This window comes from Polyodon spathula, chromosome 6 (genome assembly GCF_017654505.1).
Source record: "Polyodon spathula isolate WHYD16114869_AA chromosome 6, ASM1765450v1, whole genome shotgun sequence".
In the NCBI taxonomy this organism is placed as follows: Eukaryota; Metazoa; Chordata; class Actinopteri; order Acipenseriformes; family Polyodontidae; genus Polyodon; species Polyodon spathula.
The window spans coordinates 18,774,222-18,793,252 of record NC_054539.1 but is presented as its reverse complement, the minus strand read 5'-3'; the positions used below and the strand labels follow the sequence as shown (position 1 = coordinate 18,793,252).

The 19,031-nt window shown below is 36.0% G+C and overlaps 1 protein-coding gene across 3 annotated transcripts in view; it reads right to left on the bottom strand.

Moving 5' to 3' along the window:
* Positions 1–15,031, bottom strand: part of akap12b (A kinase (PRKA) anchor protein 12b) — a 53,789-nt gene extending 38,758 nt beyond the window's left edge. The window contains exon 1 of one of the 3 annotated variants that reach the window (XM_041252386.1): positions 14,562–15,031. In XM_041252386.1, coding sequence (XP_041108320.1) covers positions 14,562–14,660 — 99 coding nt within the window. In that variant the 5' untranslated portion in view covers positions 14,661–15,031. The remainder of the gene's footprint in view (positions 1–14,561) is intronic. The other 2 variants (XM_041252385.1, XM_041252384.1) reach the window with 2 other exon arrangements.
* Between the last annotated feature and the right edge of the window lie 4,000 nt (positions 15,032–19,031).

The following is a 19,031-nucleotide window of genomic DNA, read 5'->3' as shown; positions in this document are numbered from 1 at the left end:
ATACTTATACAGTTTCTAGTTTTCAAAAATAACAATAACATATTTTTGAGGGTGCTAGAATTCCCACTACAGTAGTCCCTCACTAATACAGACACCATTAGGCTGTACATTCAGATATGCTGGACGCAACATATGTCCCCCGGAAATATCTAGTTAAGTGTGACACTAGGTCACTGTGAATTGCATGATCCAAAGAGACACTAAAGACAGGCCTAAAATATATACATAAGAACAGATTAAGTTCATGATTAAAAGAGGGCATATAAACTCATACTCTAAGGAATTTAAACTAACTGCAATCGATTGGTTGGAAAAGGGAGAAAGGCTTTCAGAAATACTGATGGACCACAGTGGTTCCAAATGCAAGAATACAATAATACAACTTTTGAATTTTAAGTCTTTATTTGCTTTTGAAAAGAAAGTCTGACTCATACCAACAGAAAATAAAAGTAGCACATAGGTTGATTTATACATTTAAAATAAACTGAGTACTCTAAATGTGTATGTGTGCTTTTTAAAAACAAAAAACATTAAACCAAACAGCTCGCTATTTCAGACAACCTGTCTGTCTCCTGACATGTCAGGTTTAGCGAGAGACTACTGTATAAAAACTATTACAACAAAAAAGTAGCATTTCCATTATGCTTGTAGAAAAATTAGCATTTGATTCTTGGACTGATTTAAAAAAAATGAGTAAGTGTACTGTGCTTCAATGTAGTATTACTAATATTGATGTTGTTCCCATGGTCTCCAGTCACCTGATTTCACAGGACCTAAACATGAAGCACAAACACAATCTCGTATTTCCAGCAAGAAGTCCAAACAGGTTTTTACATGATTGTACCACCCACAACCTGCTGATATGAAACCTAAACAGCTCCTCATGGCTTTCTAAAAACTGCCAACACAAAACTCTTATGTCCTTAGGGATTACAAGGGTATTTAAAAAAAGAGTACAAAAGCTGCTTTCATATCACAGAGAATAAGTCTTCTATGGGAAAACTTACTTCAAAAACGTCCTTTAAAACAAAAAAGCAAAGAAAAAAGTGAAGGCAATTCTTTATTATATATAATATGAACAGCTGAATGGCAAACTGTCGTCACAGAATCTTCTTTAGAGGAAGAGTAGAATTATCAGATTTAAAGTGGAAGCAAAAAGAAAAATAGCAGAAAAAGAGACTTCTCTATTGTGCTAGAATGCATCGAAGCCACTTAAAGTGAGATTAATCTCTTCTTTCTTTCAGTGATCATTCATAGGAGACTCAATTTACAATTCCAGAATATAATAAAGGTGGTAACAGATAAAATACATAAGATGGATCCACATGGGTAGATTTTCAATAGCTCACATAGTGTACAGCTGGAGTAAATCTGACCTTATAAGAATTATCTTACATTGATGTTTTGTTGAGTTTAGTGAAGAAGCTCACATGTACCTTTCCTGACTTCAGCCAGTGAAATTTGGACTATGATCAAAGGCTTTAGCGAATCCTCTCAAAAATGCATTCCACCACAGGAAAACAACACCTTCACTTAAAGTTGCAAGAGAACATACAGGTGTTTCACCAGTAAGAATAAACACAATCCTCAAGAAAAAATTGTCAGTATAAAAAGCACTTACTTTCCCTGACACAGTCCCTGCTCCAATTGGCTAAGTCTACACTGCAGGATAAGAGGAACACCCCCCCCAAGAATAAAGTCTCTTTCCCACTCCTCCCATGTCCAAGGCCTTGGCTCTGCAAACATGCTTTCAGCTAACATTCTGCAGGACACCCCCACCCCCCCACCCAACCCCGCTCAGCTCTGGAGCCCGACTGCTTCCAAACACCCCCCTGGTAGATAAAGGAAGTCCTCGGCAATGCTTGATTGCAATTCTGCAGGAAAATAAGCCCCTCTCCCTCCCCTTCATTTGAGCTTTCTCACTGATGATATTGAACCTTCAACAACAAGACTCTGAGAAAGAATGTTTGCCTTAGCTCATAAGAAGCCTGTGAGTCAACGGTAATGTTATTCTGATATACTCGAGAAAGGGTTTGCTAGCTGGCGATGAGTCAACACCAAACTTCTCTTTGTAAGTGCTGTGCAAGTACTGTGAAAAAGCTGGAGGCCCAAATGAGAGTTTATTTAAAAAACACCCAAGAATAGAAAAACATCTACATCACACTATTGTCAAGACAAGTCTGCAAAGCGTTTTACCTAATGACATCTGCATTTTTTAATCCCCATTTCAGGCATTTGATGCTATATGTAAAGCTGGCCATCTAGTAGAAAAATCGAATTTATTTGATAAAATTGGGTTTTCATATATACTATAACCTGAATTGTATTAATACATGTGTCTACAATACTATTTTCTTTCAATTCCAGTCATATCCAATATAGAATAGTGAATAATAGTATGACATTTTACTAAAACCTAACAAATATGGAAATTGATTGTATAAGGGGAACATTTTTCTCAATTAAAAGTTAAACAATTACTTTACTAACATTTACTTTTTTATATAATAGTTATACCAAATACATACCATACTAATACTAAAACAAATGCATCTGACAACCCACTTAACAATTAACAGGTTGCATAGTAACACAGCAGTTCTCTTTACTTTAAAACTAGTTTACAATATTTCAGCTGTGAATTAAAAAAAAAAAAAAACATTTGGTGATATGTCATACACTAGTTATTAATTGTCAATTAACAAAATAGTGTCTTAGCAAAGCAAAACAATTTTAACACCAAGTGGTGAGTTAAATTTTGCTATCAGGGTCTCAGGGACCCACCTTCCAACAGCTGCAGTAGAAAGTGCCTCCAGGAAAGCGAGGATCCATTCTATTGCTTCCTTTCTGCTGGGATTTGAGCTCTTGGGTCAAAGGAGCTTAGGCAGCAAGTACAGAGATACAAATTCACAGCGAGGGCAACTCAAGCTTTATGCACATCTGCTGTATATAGTGTAGTCTTCAGTTGATGCACAAGAATACACAATTCCCTTTTAGGCAGATTTAGCTAAAGTCATCATTTTTCGTAGGCTGTGTGTGGAATGAGAAACATTTTCCAAAGACTAAAATGACGCAAATGCTACTGCACAGCAAATCCAATTGAGCAGAACTGGCCTTGAAACAAATTATCTTGAAAAATAGACTAGAAACATGCCTCTTTCAACCACACAACTGCTTGGTTATGGGAGCCTTTAAAGTTACAAAACTATTGTATACAATAACCAGATCATCATTCTTCTAACCTGCCTAAATAATCATAATGCCTCATAATCATTTGAGTTTAGAAAATAAGTGCATTACGAGCACTGCACAGTTTCTCCACAGGTCAGACTACAGCAGATTCTCTGTTTCCGGTCAAGTCACTGCCCTGTTCCTCTTGATAGAGTAAGTAAGAGGAGAGTCCTCAGGGATGCGGTGCTGCAGTGACTGCATTCTCCTGCCAGAATGCTGAAGAAGTGTCTGTCTGCCCTGCTGGCAATGCAGCTTTCTGCTGACTCAGGAAAGCTAACTTAATTGCTTTTGCATAGCTGGACTGCAGAAGTGCCGTGCATCATAACAGATATCTGTCTACCTGGCTGAAAATATAGAAATATTCCCTGCCGCAATGCTGGTATTAGTTTACCACAGAAAAATCAGCTCTCAGGTTTTAAAAGATGAAGGAAGGGGTGCGTGCCCCAAAAAGTTTGAGAACCACTAATCTAGTATACCGTGTGATCCTCTTTGCCTCCAGCGCTGACCACACTGCAATGTTACTTTGTTGGCAGGAACCAAAGATATTAGAGCCTGATTAAATATTTTTGTCCTGGACTAAAACCAGATGTGTTTAATATACTGTCCCTGCAATGCCATAGATACAGTAAACCGTTTCATTTAGGTATCCGAAATATCCAGCAAAAGACTGCTGAATGATAATCTACAGACCAGGAGCATAACGCTAAATGATTCAACTAGTAGATCAGACTCATAATCTAGAGTTATTCAAATGCATTTACTAAAAAAAAAAAAAAAAGTCATCCTGTCTTTTAACAGGTACAGTGTTTGATTGATTCAGAAAAGCATGGTCCTGCTTAAAAACATCATTGTAACACATTCAAATATGCATAACCCATATTTTCTAAAGGCAATAGAGCTAACTAACAGTGTTTACCACTTAAACATATTTTAATGAGGCATACTATATAATACTATTAGTATTATTTATTTATTCTAATACATAATAATAATAACTTGAAGCATTTTAGAAGACATAATCCAGTAGATTTATTTTTTCTTGTTAATACAATCATCATGACCCAGACTCACTTTAACCAAAGTTAACCAAAAACCACCATCTTAGTATGGCCTAGTTTTTTAGATTCACTCACAACTTCCCTCATAGCCCTTACTAATCAATATCGCACTTTGCGTTACAGCTGTGACATGAGGGTTTTTTGTAATGTGCGTTAGATTACAAATGTACAGTCGATTTATTGAATGATACGCAGAAGTTTTGTATTTCATATTCTCACAGTTTTATCAGTTTTATATAGCAATTTATGTGTATATATAGTAGATGTGTTTAACAGAAGAACATGTAAAAATGTTAAAACTGGTATTAACAGGCTTAATGTTTAGGTGAGGGAATGAAGACAAGTACAGCATCCCACATCGCAGAAGAATTTTATGGTAATTATGTAAATCTATAAGCCTGCTATTTAGTAAGATTTATGTGTAAGGGTGGATGGATTTCTGGTCAATACAGTTAACCCAGCAGCCCTTCTAGGAAGAGTCTGTCTTGTAGATCCACTACACACTGTGCAGTTTGCATAGAAAGGGGCTTTACTAATGTTGACTATGCAAAAATGGCCTGGAAACTACAATGCCCTATGAGAATGTACATGTAACTGGTAGCAGTATCATTCAAAGAACAGGAAAAAATTGGGGTCAAAATGGTTTAATCTCCTTATACTTCCAGCAACCTCAAGAACAGCATTGCCAATCAGAAATAGATTCAACTGAAAGGTAATCCATAGATCTTATGAAGTTGCAATAGAAAATGTTTTAAATCGAACTTCTGTTGTTTTTCATAATACATACTTTCTTTTCTGGCAACATAACTTACAATGTCTTTAAACATGTGTTAGGGCAACCTCTTTTTGTTTGTTTTCAGCACTTTTAAAAATTGCCATGTGACAAGTATAAAGATACACTTTCTGCAGCTCAAACCCAACCATCACCCAACCATTCATGTGTATATTCTGCTCTGTTATCACAAAAAACAGCACCCAGCATGGGGAGGTTTTGTACACATAGCCACATGGTTTCCTTAGACAGCTGTGCAAAACACGAGAGGCATGGGGGAGAAGGAAGCTTCCGTGTTGACAAATGTATTGCTTGTTTCCAGAACAGCTCAGTGTGCATGGTCCTTTTGTCAGGATCTGAAGAAAGGTTAAGTCCAGGCAAGCAGCTTTATAGCAAAGATAAAACCTTACTAGAAAACCATCAGCCCACATGCATTTTACACAGTTCCAGCAAAAAAAAACTTCCACTGCAACAATGCGTCTTTAAATCTGCCTCTTTTAGGTTCCTATAGATCTCCGAGCTGGAACGCAATGAATTCAATGCACAACTCTGTCTTTTTAAACATACTCTCATTTTCCTTTGATTTGGCAATGTGCCTTTTTAATTTCTTCTTTGGCACAGTAAACTTTGGCCATTAATGGTGCTTGAGCATATCGCTTTACACAGCTGTTTGTTAGTATAGGGGGGTATTTATTTCAGCTAGATCTGCACATGCATGAACTGACAACAGCTTTTACCCAACAAACAACAGATTGCATCATGACTGGTTTAGTTACGCTGTATTTCCCACCTGTCCCAGTCCAGAGGCATGACAATATGAAGAGTGACAAGTAAGAGTTGTAAACCTGCTTGACCTCACTGATGAAGCCCATTGAAGTGGAAAAGAATATCAATTAAAATGGTTTGAAACGTCTAATTATCACTGAGAGAATGAAACAGCTACAAGGGCTCTTGTTGCAGATGCTGTTGACAGTGTTTCTCCACTGGTTTTATACAGTGTTAGTGGCCGTTCAAGATGTGTCTCTGTTAATTAAGTCAAGTCTTACACTGCAGACTGCAGACTGCAAAGACTGACTTACTGAATTAATAAATTACTGCACTGCAAAGAGACCAAAACTCTAGACTGTGCCCTGACTCCAGACTATGACAAAATATAACAGAAATTTGGGAGAAAAAAACGGTATTAACAGGCTTCATTAACCAGCCCCTGTGGTCTCTTACTGCCAATAAATGACTATGTAGAATCATCCAAATCTACATTCTTATTCTTTGTGACAAGAGCTGTTGCTGTCCTGTTTCAATAGAGGTTATTGTATTCACCCTGATATTCTACTAAAGTGAAGTCTGAAACATGACATTAGCCAGAAGTTCTTTTTTTAATGACTTGCTGTTAATGTAATTTCACATCATGATTATAACTTAATTAACAGCAGTCTTCACAACATAACAACAGTAGTTGTATTAGCCAACTATAAGTAACCATGTGTTAGAAGAGCCCACCCCGTCAGCTGGACAATGTGGTCAACCCCATATATTAAGGTAGGTAATTTATTCATACACGTCAGTTTAATGGTGCTGGAGACATGCCCATCATGTGAAGGAGTGAGGAGTCCAGCAGGTTAATGGCAATCCAGTCCCACACACATTTGCTTATTTGTTGGCAGGAATGCCACAATCTTCTATCACTGCAGTGTGGTCCTCAGCCAAGGAGGCACCCTTTGACCTTGCAGAGTTTTGGTTGGAATTATGTTACAATTTAAGATATCCCTGTAAAGCCTTCATAAGCAACCAATTAAAGATAATCCCTAATTGCAAATTTCTCTATGGAGAATTTCCGTTTCTTTCCCTTTAATGCAAATGCTGTACTGGTAATAAAGATTTATTGGTACTAGTTCAATTTCACCCTTTCTCCAGCCTGGTTACAGGAGTTCAGAATAGCTTCTACTCTGAATATGACCAGTAGTAACTCACTGCTGTAAATTAACTGCTTTACTTTATTGCACAGAAATATCTAATTAAAACAGCCAATGGCTTTTCTAATCTTTGTTTGGCTCTGATGATTTGAGAGACAGCTATTCCGTTTCCCAAGGGTGCATAGGGTTTCTTTTGGCTGCAGTTATTGAGTGTGTCCACTTAAAATGAAGGGCAAACAAGAAATGGAAAATGAATGCAGCTCCTTTTCCAAACAAACAGACCCTTTGTTTTCAACTAGAAGACTGGCAGCCATTCAAGAGGCACTGCTATGTGAAACGCATTTCTAGTCCTGCAACCCACACCCACGAGGCATGGTTCAAGAACCACTAATCTTCAATTTTACTGATAGAAAAAGCCTGCCTAACCTCCACCTGATCGGAAATAACTACCTGTGATCTGAACCTTGATGGGAACTTTCAATATTCAAAGCACCTTCACACTTTGCACCCCAGTCCTAAAAGCCCATATGCTAATGTTGAAAATATCAGGTCTTTACGTTTCCGGTAAAACGTTTTTAGTGTGAAAATATTATTGGGTAAAAAATAAAAATAAAAAAACCTTTTACAACAGTGCACTGTTTGAATATGCCATTTTTAACCCCGTACTTGCTGTGAATACAAAGGCATGACGACAGGCAGGCTTCAAGGATAGAGCAAGCTTGTATCAGAGTTACCTTTACAGAATGTAATCAAGCTGCTCAGAAAGGTCTGATAGCTGAAAAGTGTCATGCACAGAACACTGAAGTATGAAAGACACAAAACAGGCACTAAAGAATTTGTATTTTAGAATTTAAATAAACATGTTTATGGAGAAATTTTAGAGGACATGTGGAAGGGTTGAAGCCCTGCACATGTAAATCATGTTTTTGTATTTTTGGTTCTTTTTAATATTGTAAATACAGTTTGTTAAAATGTCAGTTTGGATTAAATATGGCAGGGTTGGGGCCAGAGTCTCCTTCCTGCTAACATGGTAAGTGTGGAATGTGGCCATTCTCAAACTAGTTAATTAATTATACCCTAGTAGGAGGTCGGATAGTTTAGAAGGGCTGACAGCAGCCACTGATGACCTTGGATGCTGCTAATACTGACGAGAGTGAAAGGAACAAAGAACAGTAAAAGGAGGTGGTGAATGCCTATAGATTGATTAATAGATTTTAATACATAAAAAAAACCTAGAATTAAGAGTACTGTTTCTGTTTGATTCTTCTAATTGTAATGCACCTAGCTCCGGAATTAAAGTCTGGCTGAATTGCTTCCTTTTTATTAAATAGACACGTTTCATATGTAAATAACGGTATATCTTTTTTTTTTTTTGGTCATTTATTAAGTTTAGCAAATGAAGCCGATTGGACGTGTTTTTCCTGCTTTAACAACTTCGTTTTGAAAATATTTTATGCAAAGTATATTAAAGTGACATACTCACGAAATCTAAATGCTGTATTCATGTTTTATGCTGTGCATTTTTAAACATAAGCTGGCAGTGTGTAACAGTTAAGTTAATTAAAATAAACTATGATAGGCTACTGTTTTCTTTTTTTCTGCTGGCTAGTGGAGAAAATGCATTTAACAGTCGATATATCTGCTCTAAGTTCATACAAAGCAAGCCTTTTCAATAATTCCCATGAGACTTTATTTCTTCCATGTAAAATGCTTGACCTTGAAGAGCAAACCCCTGGCCAATAGACAAAACCCACAACTGAAAACATTGTAATATACTATAATGGCATCCCTTTTTTTTCGGTAACATAGGCAGTGTGTTGCAAAAATATGTTATAAATTAATAATTGGTAGAAGCTTAACCAGACAGCAACTGAAGAGAATTTTGGGGGAAAACAGAGCAGGGCTTATAGTATAACCAGGCCCAAAAGACTTATATTCTGACAAATACAAAAACTTATGAATTAATACATGATCTAGACTGGTATTATTGGAAGGAGGGCAAGCCAAGAAAAAGACTTGTCATGGTTTTCTTCCAGTTAATTAATCTAGTCAAAGTCAAAACAAGCAGCAGGAATGTATTTTTCTTTTGAACAGTTCTTCTAAAATAAACGCTGCAAATGTGAAACTTGTGTGAGTGGAATTCACATAAACAGTAATACTGAAATTATACAAGAACCACAAACTGGTCACAAGACAAAGAGCCTACATTAGTCAAGTAAAAAAAAAAATACATACTTCTATTAAAGCTCTATGTTTACACGGTTTAATGGCGAAAATAAATATAACTCTTAAGCCAGGGTCACACTGCCCAATAGCGACGCGATTTTTCAGTCGCATAGTGTGTTATGCTGTGCGATGCAATTTTACAGGGTCGGCCGATCGATTTCAATCGGCTTGCAAAGTTTAAACATGTTTAATATTTTGCGATGCGATTCCCTCGCATCGGGAAATGTGTCATACCCACTCGCTAGTCTCAATTTCAGCAAACAATGAGTTCACCGCGTTCATCGCTTGATTGGAGTCAGACATGCATGCATTCTCTCTATTAACACACACACACACACACAAGGTATTTCATTGGTTTGTATATGATGTATACTATGATGTTAACTATTACACAAAATAGTTACAGAATCGTACTTAAAAACGGGTGCTATAAGCATGAATTATTTATTATTAAATAGTGTTTCAATTAAATTATATGAAATAACATTTTTATTTACAATGAAGAGAAAACATAATACATGTTTTCATTATAAGCATTTGTTCGACACGGTATGTTCCCTACATTGTAAATAAAAACGCGATTAGGTATAATTTAATTAAAACACTATTAATATTAAAAGAATCATGGTTGTAGCAGCATTTGTAAGTGCTGTGTAAATATTTCGTCTAATAGTCAAAAAGAACAATGCTTATGGGGCTGTCAGGGTTTGTTTTCAAAAGAAGTGGGCACAGACATTATATACAAACCAATTGAATACCTTGTGTATGTATGTATGGATGGATATTAATAGAGAGAATATGCATGTCTCCAGTCATGTGGTTTTCACCATCATGCTACCATCTAGAAAAAAAAAAACTATATAGTACTGTCTTAGCTTTATGTTTCTGCCTATTGTCATTGATTTGCCCAATTGCTGTGTACTTTATGCGTCCGGGGCAGGTCAAACGTAAAAAAAAAAAAAAAAAATCACAAACTGTGTGTCCCTTCCTGCGATTTTAACCGGAAGTGTGTGATGCCCGCTCTCTGGGGTGTGTTTTTTACGCCACCTCTGACAGAGAGATGAGACGATCGCATGGGGCATCGGCCCAAAAGACTTAAATTCTGACAAACTCAAAAATCTATGAATTAATACATGATCTAGATTGGTATTATTGGAAGCGGGGCAAAACAAGAACAAAAAAACTTGTCATGGTTTTCCCCCAGTTAATTAATCTAGGCAAAGTCAAAACAAGCAGCAGGAATGTATTTTTCTTTTGAACAGTTCTTCTAAAATAAACGCTGCAAATGTAGAACTCGTGTGAGTGGAATGCACATAAACAGTAATACTGAAATTATATAAGAACCACAAATTGGTCACAAGACAAAGAGCCTACATTAGTCAAGTAAAAAAAAATGGACACATACTTCTATTCAGCTCTATGTTTACATGGTTTAATGGCGAATATAAATATAACTTAGTTTAAATATCAGTAGGACCATTTTGTCTGGTGCATCTCAATGGTTTCAAATGAGGACTGAAAGACAAGAAACTTTGACAATATATTTTTTAAAATGTATATCTATTACTGAACACAGACAGGCAAATGTACCCAGTCTGGCACATGTTTTGTGTGTAAGTTTTCAGTATGCATTCTAAAAGAAAATCAATTGAATTCCTCCATATAATGGTATCACAAGAATCTGTTCCTCTCAATAAACTATCACAACTGGATAAGCGTTTTTGTATAAATATGTCAAAAGTCTCTGTAATATGGTTACCTTTTACTGCTGTAGAAGTTGGCATACCACTTACATTAAATCAAAAAATAAAATTTCACAGACCATAAAACATGTAACACCATGGGTGAGAAGTATACTGAGGATCAGGTGCAGAAAGTAAGACTTTGATGCAGAAACTAAATTTAAACTTCATATTGTTATAATACCAGTGTAAGGCAACACATTTGAAACACAAAATGGTATTAACATGGTACCATAATACCATAATGTATAATGTGTTGCCATGCTATGTACTTTTATTGAAGGTCACTCAGGAAGGGGACAGCAATGTAAACAGGTTTATCCCCATCTTACCCCTAAATAGTATGGGAAAATTATACCACAAAATACAACACAACACACCACCAGAGAAGATTGCCTTTAAAACCAGCATGATTTATATCTAAATGTATCTTCTTTATATGGAAAGGAAATGCCTCAGTCTGGAATACTTAAATGAATACATTACATACAGTAAGTGCACATGGAACATTCTGATGTTCAGTGAATGTGGCTAAGTACAATTCACCCCCACCCCCTGAAAAACCACCTCAACCTCATCACAAACACACACCCCTCCCATGTAAACCAATTAACAAATACAGTAGTACTTCAACAGGCAGAGCACCAAAGCAGCATACATAATGGCTTCCACTGCATGTCTAAGGGTTGTATTCTAATAAACACAAAAGCCTGGAGAGAAAACTTAAACACACTGTGTTGTGGGATACAGATTATGTGCTGCATTTGTTAAGTCAAACACACTGACATAAAACACAGAGCATGAACACTGTAATGTCTAGCTAGCAGCAACTGATATATATTCAGTCTGACTCTGCTTTGTCCGCAATGTCTGTCTATCCCAAAACAAAAAGCACTCTGCTTTCAAGACAGAAAGTATACCATGGTAAAGACAAAGCATAGTAAAGAATTTCATGGGGGCCGAGTAAAGCACAGGCAAGCACCAGGAGGTATGGTAATGTAAATACATGACTGACCACAGGAAATGCAAAGGCATTGCGAACAGTTGGCAACATTTGGATTTTAAAGAACTTATCAATAAAACACAATACAAGGAGCTTCCAGGTTCACAAAGTTCACCACACGAATTCAAAAGTTTTTATAACCAAAAAAGAAAAAAAAAAAAGTCAACTTAAACTCTGGATGTAATTTTGTCAGTGTTTGACAAACACTTTAAGACCCAGAATGTCTGAAGACACAGGTTATACTGCTACAGCTCTTGCTGGATCTTATAAACTTGTTATCACTCTTTAGACTATAGACTGACAGGTGAAGGTTTACCAGATGGGTAAACCTTTCCATTAACTTTTTACATTGGAAATAAGTACTGCAGAACCACAATTGCTCCATTATGGCATATACTTTTACTATCCCAGTTGAAATGTACAGATCCGTACAAGGTGGGGCGGGGTAACACAGGTGTATCAAGATCCTTTGACTGGAACAAAAAGGAACAGTAACGTGAATAACCTTCATGTCTGTACATCCAGTGCATTAAAAGTACATAGGGACACTATTGTAACCAAACTGTGAGCTACAGTATAGTGGGCAAGATTTGAAGGACTGGAGTTTTCAGATACATTCAGTACTTAGATAGAATGTTCTTATCTGTGGGATCTGTCAGGGGGAGGGGCTGAATTCTTAAAGGTACACAATAAACCTTTTCAGTCCTGAGCAGTGGTGGGGTTGCATTACCCCAACTCCACAGTCAGCTGCCAGCCTTCCAGTGGAAGCAGCAGACTATTTCTTTAGGTTTTAAAGTCAAACATGCCTGAGGAAGTACGTGCACTTCCTCATAACTACCAGCCCCTGGGAATAGGGTTTATTGCAAACTGCAGAACAAGGGCAATACTTCAGACTGCACCGTTAATACAGTCTGGCATATCTAACTAGGTTGTGGTACTGTAAACATCACATTTATTTCACAAGTGTCTTATTAACCCTTAAAATGTGGCATAGCATGGTAAAATCACATGAAAAGTTGGAAAGCAAATATGTATATTTAACATTGAAGCACAGAAAGGCATATGGTAAACCACAAAGGCATATGGTAAAGCATGGTATACAAAACAAGCACAGTACTAATGCAGCACAGTAAACTGACAAATGTACGTGGTAAAAGTTTGTAGGAAATTGTTACTGTATTTTCACTACTGTACACTTAACATCTGCCTAAGTTGACAAATGATGTATTTATTTATTTAACAGATGCCTTTATTAAAGGAGAGAAATAATTTTCTTGTTTTTTTTGTTTTGTTTATTATGGCCATTATTTTAGCCAAAATAAGGCAAAGATTTATGACATCAAATACAATGCATGCTAAAACATGTTTCAAGTAATAAAAGGATGTTGCCTTTATTAGACTTGTCCTGTTGGTTTTACATGTTTGGAATTATAAAATTACAAACATGTACAAACAGGACCAGTACAGCTCGATAGGGCTGGTAAAATAAATTAATTAAATAAATAAATAAATAAACCACAAACAAATGTTCTGCCTGGTTTTCTAATGGTAGGCTCCAAAGTTGTATAAGCCCTGCTGGGAAAATATAAGGCAAAAGATAATGTAATCAGCCCTTATGTTGGCTGGAAAGGATTTCATCTGGCTGCTATTTATTTTAAGTTGCTTCCCAAGGATTTTTTAAAACGTGTTTTTAATGTTGTACACTCGCATTGTGCACAGTCCCGATTTCCTAGCAAATGTCCCGATGCATACATAGGAAGAAAGTCCCGATATTTACCCATAGAAAACAATTAATTTATTCTCCACAGTAGAGATAGTGAAAACCACACGCTGTTATATTCGTGCGGCTGACACATTTGTTGATCACTAACTTCTACAAAGGTAAGAACGCTTCATTATGTCTATTTTCACTGTTATGATGGTCGTGTGGTGTTGAGTTGGGGGGGGTATATGATAATACCATGGCGTTTTTTTTGTGTATGGCCCCTCCTATGTGTATGATCTCACAACTGATGCTTGATCTTCTACAGCAGGAATAAATATAGTACAATATAGGGAAGGAAGTTGCTAAGAAAATACATTCATATATTACATGTGCTACAATTTCAAATTGTAACACAAATCCAATATATTTAGGGTTTTTCTTAAATTTTTAGTCCTTCTTTATATTTTCTACTGTAATACTGTATCAATTCGAATGCTGAGCAATTGAAACACCTAATTTTCCCCCTAGCACTACTAAACAAATTATATATATATATATATACATTACACGTCTATTGATGAACGTCCACAGAACATGTATCTACAAATACAATAATAATAATAGTAAAATAACAGTCTTTTTTTAAAACGATATTAGTGCTGTAGACCTATATAAAAAGTGCACAAGTTATTTATAAACTAACTGACGCTGAAGCAGTGTTTCAGAAGGTGGGGACATTCCTTGTCTCTGCCTAATTTTTCTGTGGGAATTACTATACTATTACTTCCCCAGAGATGGCCCTTCTGCGCCAATCTACGTGATTACCTAGGCTGCAGATTTTATAGCTAAGAAAACACGCGTTAATTAATTAACTGATAAATTAGACAGATAGAGCGAGTCAACTATTTTACCTTGGCATCAGCATCCTCTCCTTGAATCTCGTCATTCACCGCTTCAATCTGCTCTTTTTGACTCTCTTCAGACCGCTCTGCAGATGTTGCCGTTCCCATAGCTCAAACACCGTATTTTTCCTCCCGTTGGAAAAAAACAAAACAAAACAAAACAAAAACAAACCCAACAATAACAAACACTATCTGCAAACTCCTTCTGGGTAGTCAGACTCTCAAGTAATGGAATCGGGATCCCTGAAAACTCTTTTAGAAAATCGCCTCCCCTTCTCTATCACATGAACAGAGATCAGTCACGCCTTGCAGCATCAGATAATGAAAAAATGTCCATGAAAGGTTGCTGGTGACTAGTGGCCCCCTTCTGTGCACCCAACAAGCAACTGCATTGATGCAATTTTAAATGTTATAGGATCTGAGGAACCTAGACTGTAATCAAATTAGAACGTCTATCTAAATGTACTTAATCAGGTGAGGTACAGTGATGGAACCCTCCTTTTCAGTTTGTTCCAGATGCTGACGCAGCAGTTTCAGAATAACATAAGGGCAAGTTCCAGTGTGACCGGGTGTAGAGCAAATCACTATGTAACACAATTTTTGTTCCTGGGTAGTTAGTGTTATTTCCTAATTGCTTATGCCTCAGAAGTATAGAAAATGGCTATTTTTCCCCACAAACTTTGCTTTTGTAACCGGGACAGTGATATTTCAAAATATCACTATTTCCAATGGAAAAACGGGCAAATGTGTCTTTTCGTTCACATAAAGTCAGAAAAAAACAACATATGAATCCAAAGTAACATGTATTTATACTAAAGTAATACAAAGATGACTACAAAAGATTTAGAAGTGAGTAATTTTTCGAGATTTACAATTATACTGTAAATAACCAGGAACAAAACATTTTTTTTTTTTTTTTTTGTTACAGTGTTATTTATTATCAAAAAAGTTAAATCAAATTTTTAAAAACTACTTACTGTGGATATATCAGTATGAGTCAGAACATTTCCGATCCATTAATTTTACTTGAGCATTGCGTTATACTGAAAAATATATTTTTTTACAGTACAACAAAATGCCTTAATGCAAACCTTGAGGGCCCTAGACACTGCAGTGGAACACTCGAATCAGCAATGAGGATGCCCTGTCACAATGATTCAGAAAACAAAAAAAACAGACAAACAAACAAAATAACAAATACAGTTACAGTTCACATGGGTTTAATTACCCATCAGATATGCATTGTATTACAATTCAAAGCTGAAATAGTTTTTAAACGTTTCAGTGCTGCGCGTTACATATTGTATAGAGGTTTTGATGCTTTCGTTGCTTCTAAGAACACGTATTCCAAGTACGCTATTACGTATTGGCTACTGCTGAAACGCAGGAAGGGCGCGCAGCATCACAGTCGCTGGCGGTTTTTTTCAAGGCAATATTTATTTATTTATTTTTACTCTTCCCTTGAATTTACACACCCAGCAGCAGGTAACAAGCGATGTATTAAACAACAGGAAACCGTTTTACAAGTACTCAGTAAACCCCCATCGAGATTTAGTGACAATGTAATACCTGAACAGGAGCCCAAAGCAAACCCCAGTTTTATCTGGTAGTTTTTCATATGGCATGCTAAGAAACATTCGTTGGAATTCATGTTTATTCCTGCTGGTAAATCTTTTTTTAGCATTGTGCAATTTCTTTCTTTTTTCTTTTTATTTATTTATTTATTTATTACTGTATTTCATGTATTATGCTTTTTAGTTTTTACTGTAGTAATTTGTAAATCACTTTGTGATGGTGGTCCACTATGAAAGGGGCTTATAAAATAAAGATTGATTGATTTTGGTCAGAGTACACTCATATAACACAGGGTACAGGGATATGTGCAAATGTAAAATATTGAAATGTTTCTCTATGGTCAATATGTACAGTGAACTTGAAATTACCACAATTTTGCAATGTGTACACTGCATTTACAGTGCTTCACTATAGTTTGCCTTGGCTTTCCTCTGATTGACTGTTACTTGTTTATGTGATATATCTTACAATTTTAAAAAGGGTTACAAAAAAGCCATAGCTACTCTTTTTGCAATATATTTTTTTTCTGTTACAATTGCTGGTATTGTAGCATCACAAATAGTGTTGTAGTTCTGAAGGGGAAAGTAAGAAATGTGTCTGCTTACAGAACACGTAATGCAGGTTTCTTTACTTTGCAATATATTTAAATAGGTAAAGCATAAATATAAGAGACTAACAATACAGCACAAGTGCTAGGAAGGTTTTGTAACACACTTGCAACACACTATTTTGTAACTGAGACCTGTTGTGTATTCTATTTGTACACCATGACACTTTTAATGGTTTGATGGATTATGTTTAAAAATGTTGGGTAGAAATGGCTAAAAAATGCAGATGGCGTTATAAGGGTTAGAGCACTTTTAAAGCACCATAGTAAAAAAAAAAAAAAGGTCACTAATATATTGGAGGTTATATGTAACATACCTCCGTAACTTGCTGTTTAAAATCAAATTAAATTAGTACACCCCCAACCCAAGGCAACCTAGTATTGGTTATTGTAAAAAGCATTGTCTTGTTACAGCCATTCTTTGATGAGTTTTTATTTTTTTCCCCAATTAGTTTGTGTGCATTAATTGAAAGGTACAGCACGTCTATATGCTATACCATTTTATCATTAGGTATTTAGAGAGATGTGTGGCGTAACAATGTATTTTAAGCTTTTACCTATTGCACTAGTTGGACCGGGGAATTGGCTACAGACATACTCATTAGAATCAAGCTTTTCTGCCTTACCGTAGAGTTCGAACCTTATGGGATATTAGTGTATATCCTAAGGAATCCGAAGCAGAACCATTAGCAGACAACAGCACCTCCAGAACTGGCCAAGGTGACATCTCCTTTACCAGAAGAGAGACCCCGCACCCTGCGTATTAACAGCATTAACATTAGATTTCGATTTCAGGCACATGCTTTGTTTCTCACATGTTAATATTTTAGCAGAGCATTTTTTTGTTTTCACTGCCAAAAGCTGACATTTATGGTTTAATGCTCTATTAGCAATGCCTGTTCTGTGGTATGTTGTAAAATGAAAACATGCCTATTTTCCATGTGGTTTTACTTAAGAGTGTTAAATGGCAATGCGGACCAGGACTAGAATTGTTTTATCCTGCCATTACAACTCTCTGAATATTGTTTACCAAGAAGTGATAATCTAGATCCCTAAGCCATAGCAATTTTAAATTGTTCTGGAACAAATATGCAGAATCTAGTGTGAGTTGTTACATAAAGGATCTGTGCTGAACAGTTGTGTAGAAATGCCCGAGAGGAGTGACAAGAAATACCCATGCTGTTCCAACGGTGGGCTTCATTCTTCCCTCTTTCCTAAATGAAGCAGTTCACAATGGCACCTACTCTGCTTCACTTTGAATCTGCAAATTAATACAATAAGACTGCCATTATAAGTTTAAACAGATCTATAGTCAGACTTCCAACATGGTTATAGTTTTCAGAAGTTTGAAGAAGGTTTGACACCAAGTCTGCTGTTGGCTCTTCTGGTCTTCCAAATTGAAAAATGTATTGACAAGCTATCCTCTTACTAGTACAATAAACATACATCATAACACTGGAACTAAAACTAAAAGTTTATTGCCAGAAAATATAAAATAATTAAGATTTCTACAAAGAAAAAGGTGAATTAACGTTTGGATAGGTTAAGTTTAGATGTCAAACTACGTTTAGGGAGATAACGTTATCAAGTAATTCTAGTAATTTAACATCACGTCATAAGTATAATACTGTCAGTATACCTAGTCACTTGAGGCCTGGGTATTTGTGTTGTTTGCTGCTCTGTGATTGAATGTAGATGTTCTAAAATACTTGAACTTTTAACCATTTCTCATCTACTGTACATAGCAAACTTTTTTTAGGTTATCATTGTTTCTGTTAAAAAATGTTTTAGGAACATTATGGGTTGCTCCCAGATAGAATCAAGTCATTGATAATATTAGTCTTATAGAGGTAAACAGCGTCTGATGGAGACTGGGCTTTGCACAACTTCATTTAGCTGATATTACCCTATATAGCTTTACCATATTTCATTTTTGGTGATGTTTCTAGATTTCATTTGTGGTGATGTTTCTATATTTTATTTTTGGTGATGATTTTGTACTTTATTTTTGGGGATGTTACTCTAAGTTAATACGTTGTGGGTTTTTTTGGCATCTATTATTATGTATTTTAATACAGTTTGGGTTGTGTCTGCTTAACCTGTGCAAAATGATTTCTTCTAATCAGAGATACACACAGTGTATTAAGTCATTACAAATCACATAAAACTTAACAGTGACTCATTGATCTCTCATACATGATTTTAAATTATTTTATTTCAGGATACCACTTATGTCAGGTTTATTTGCAGTTTTGCATTTACAGTACACCTTTAACATATGTATACATTTGTATTAC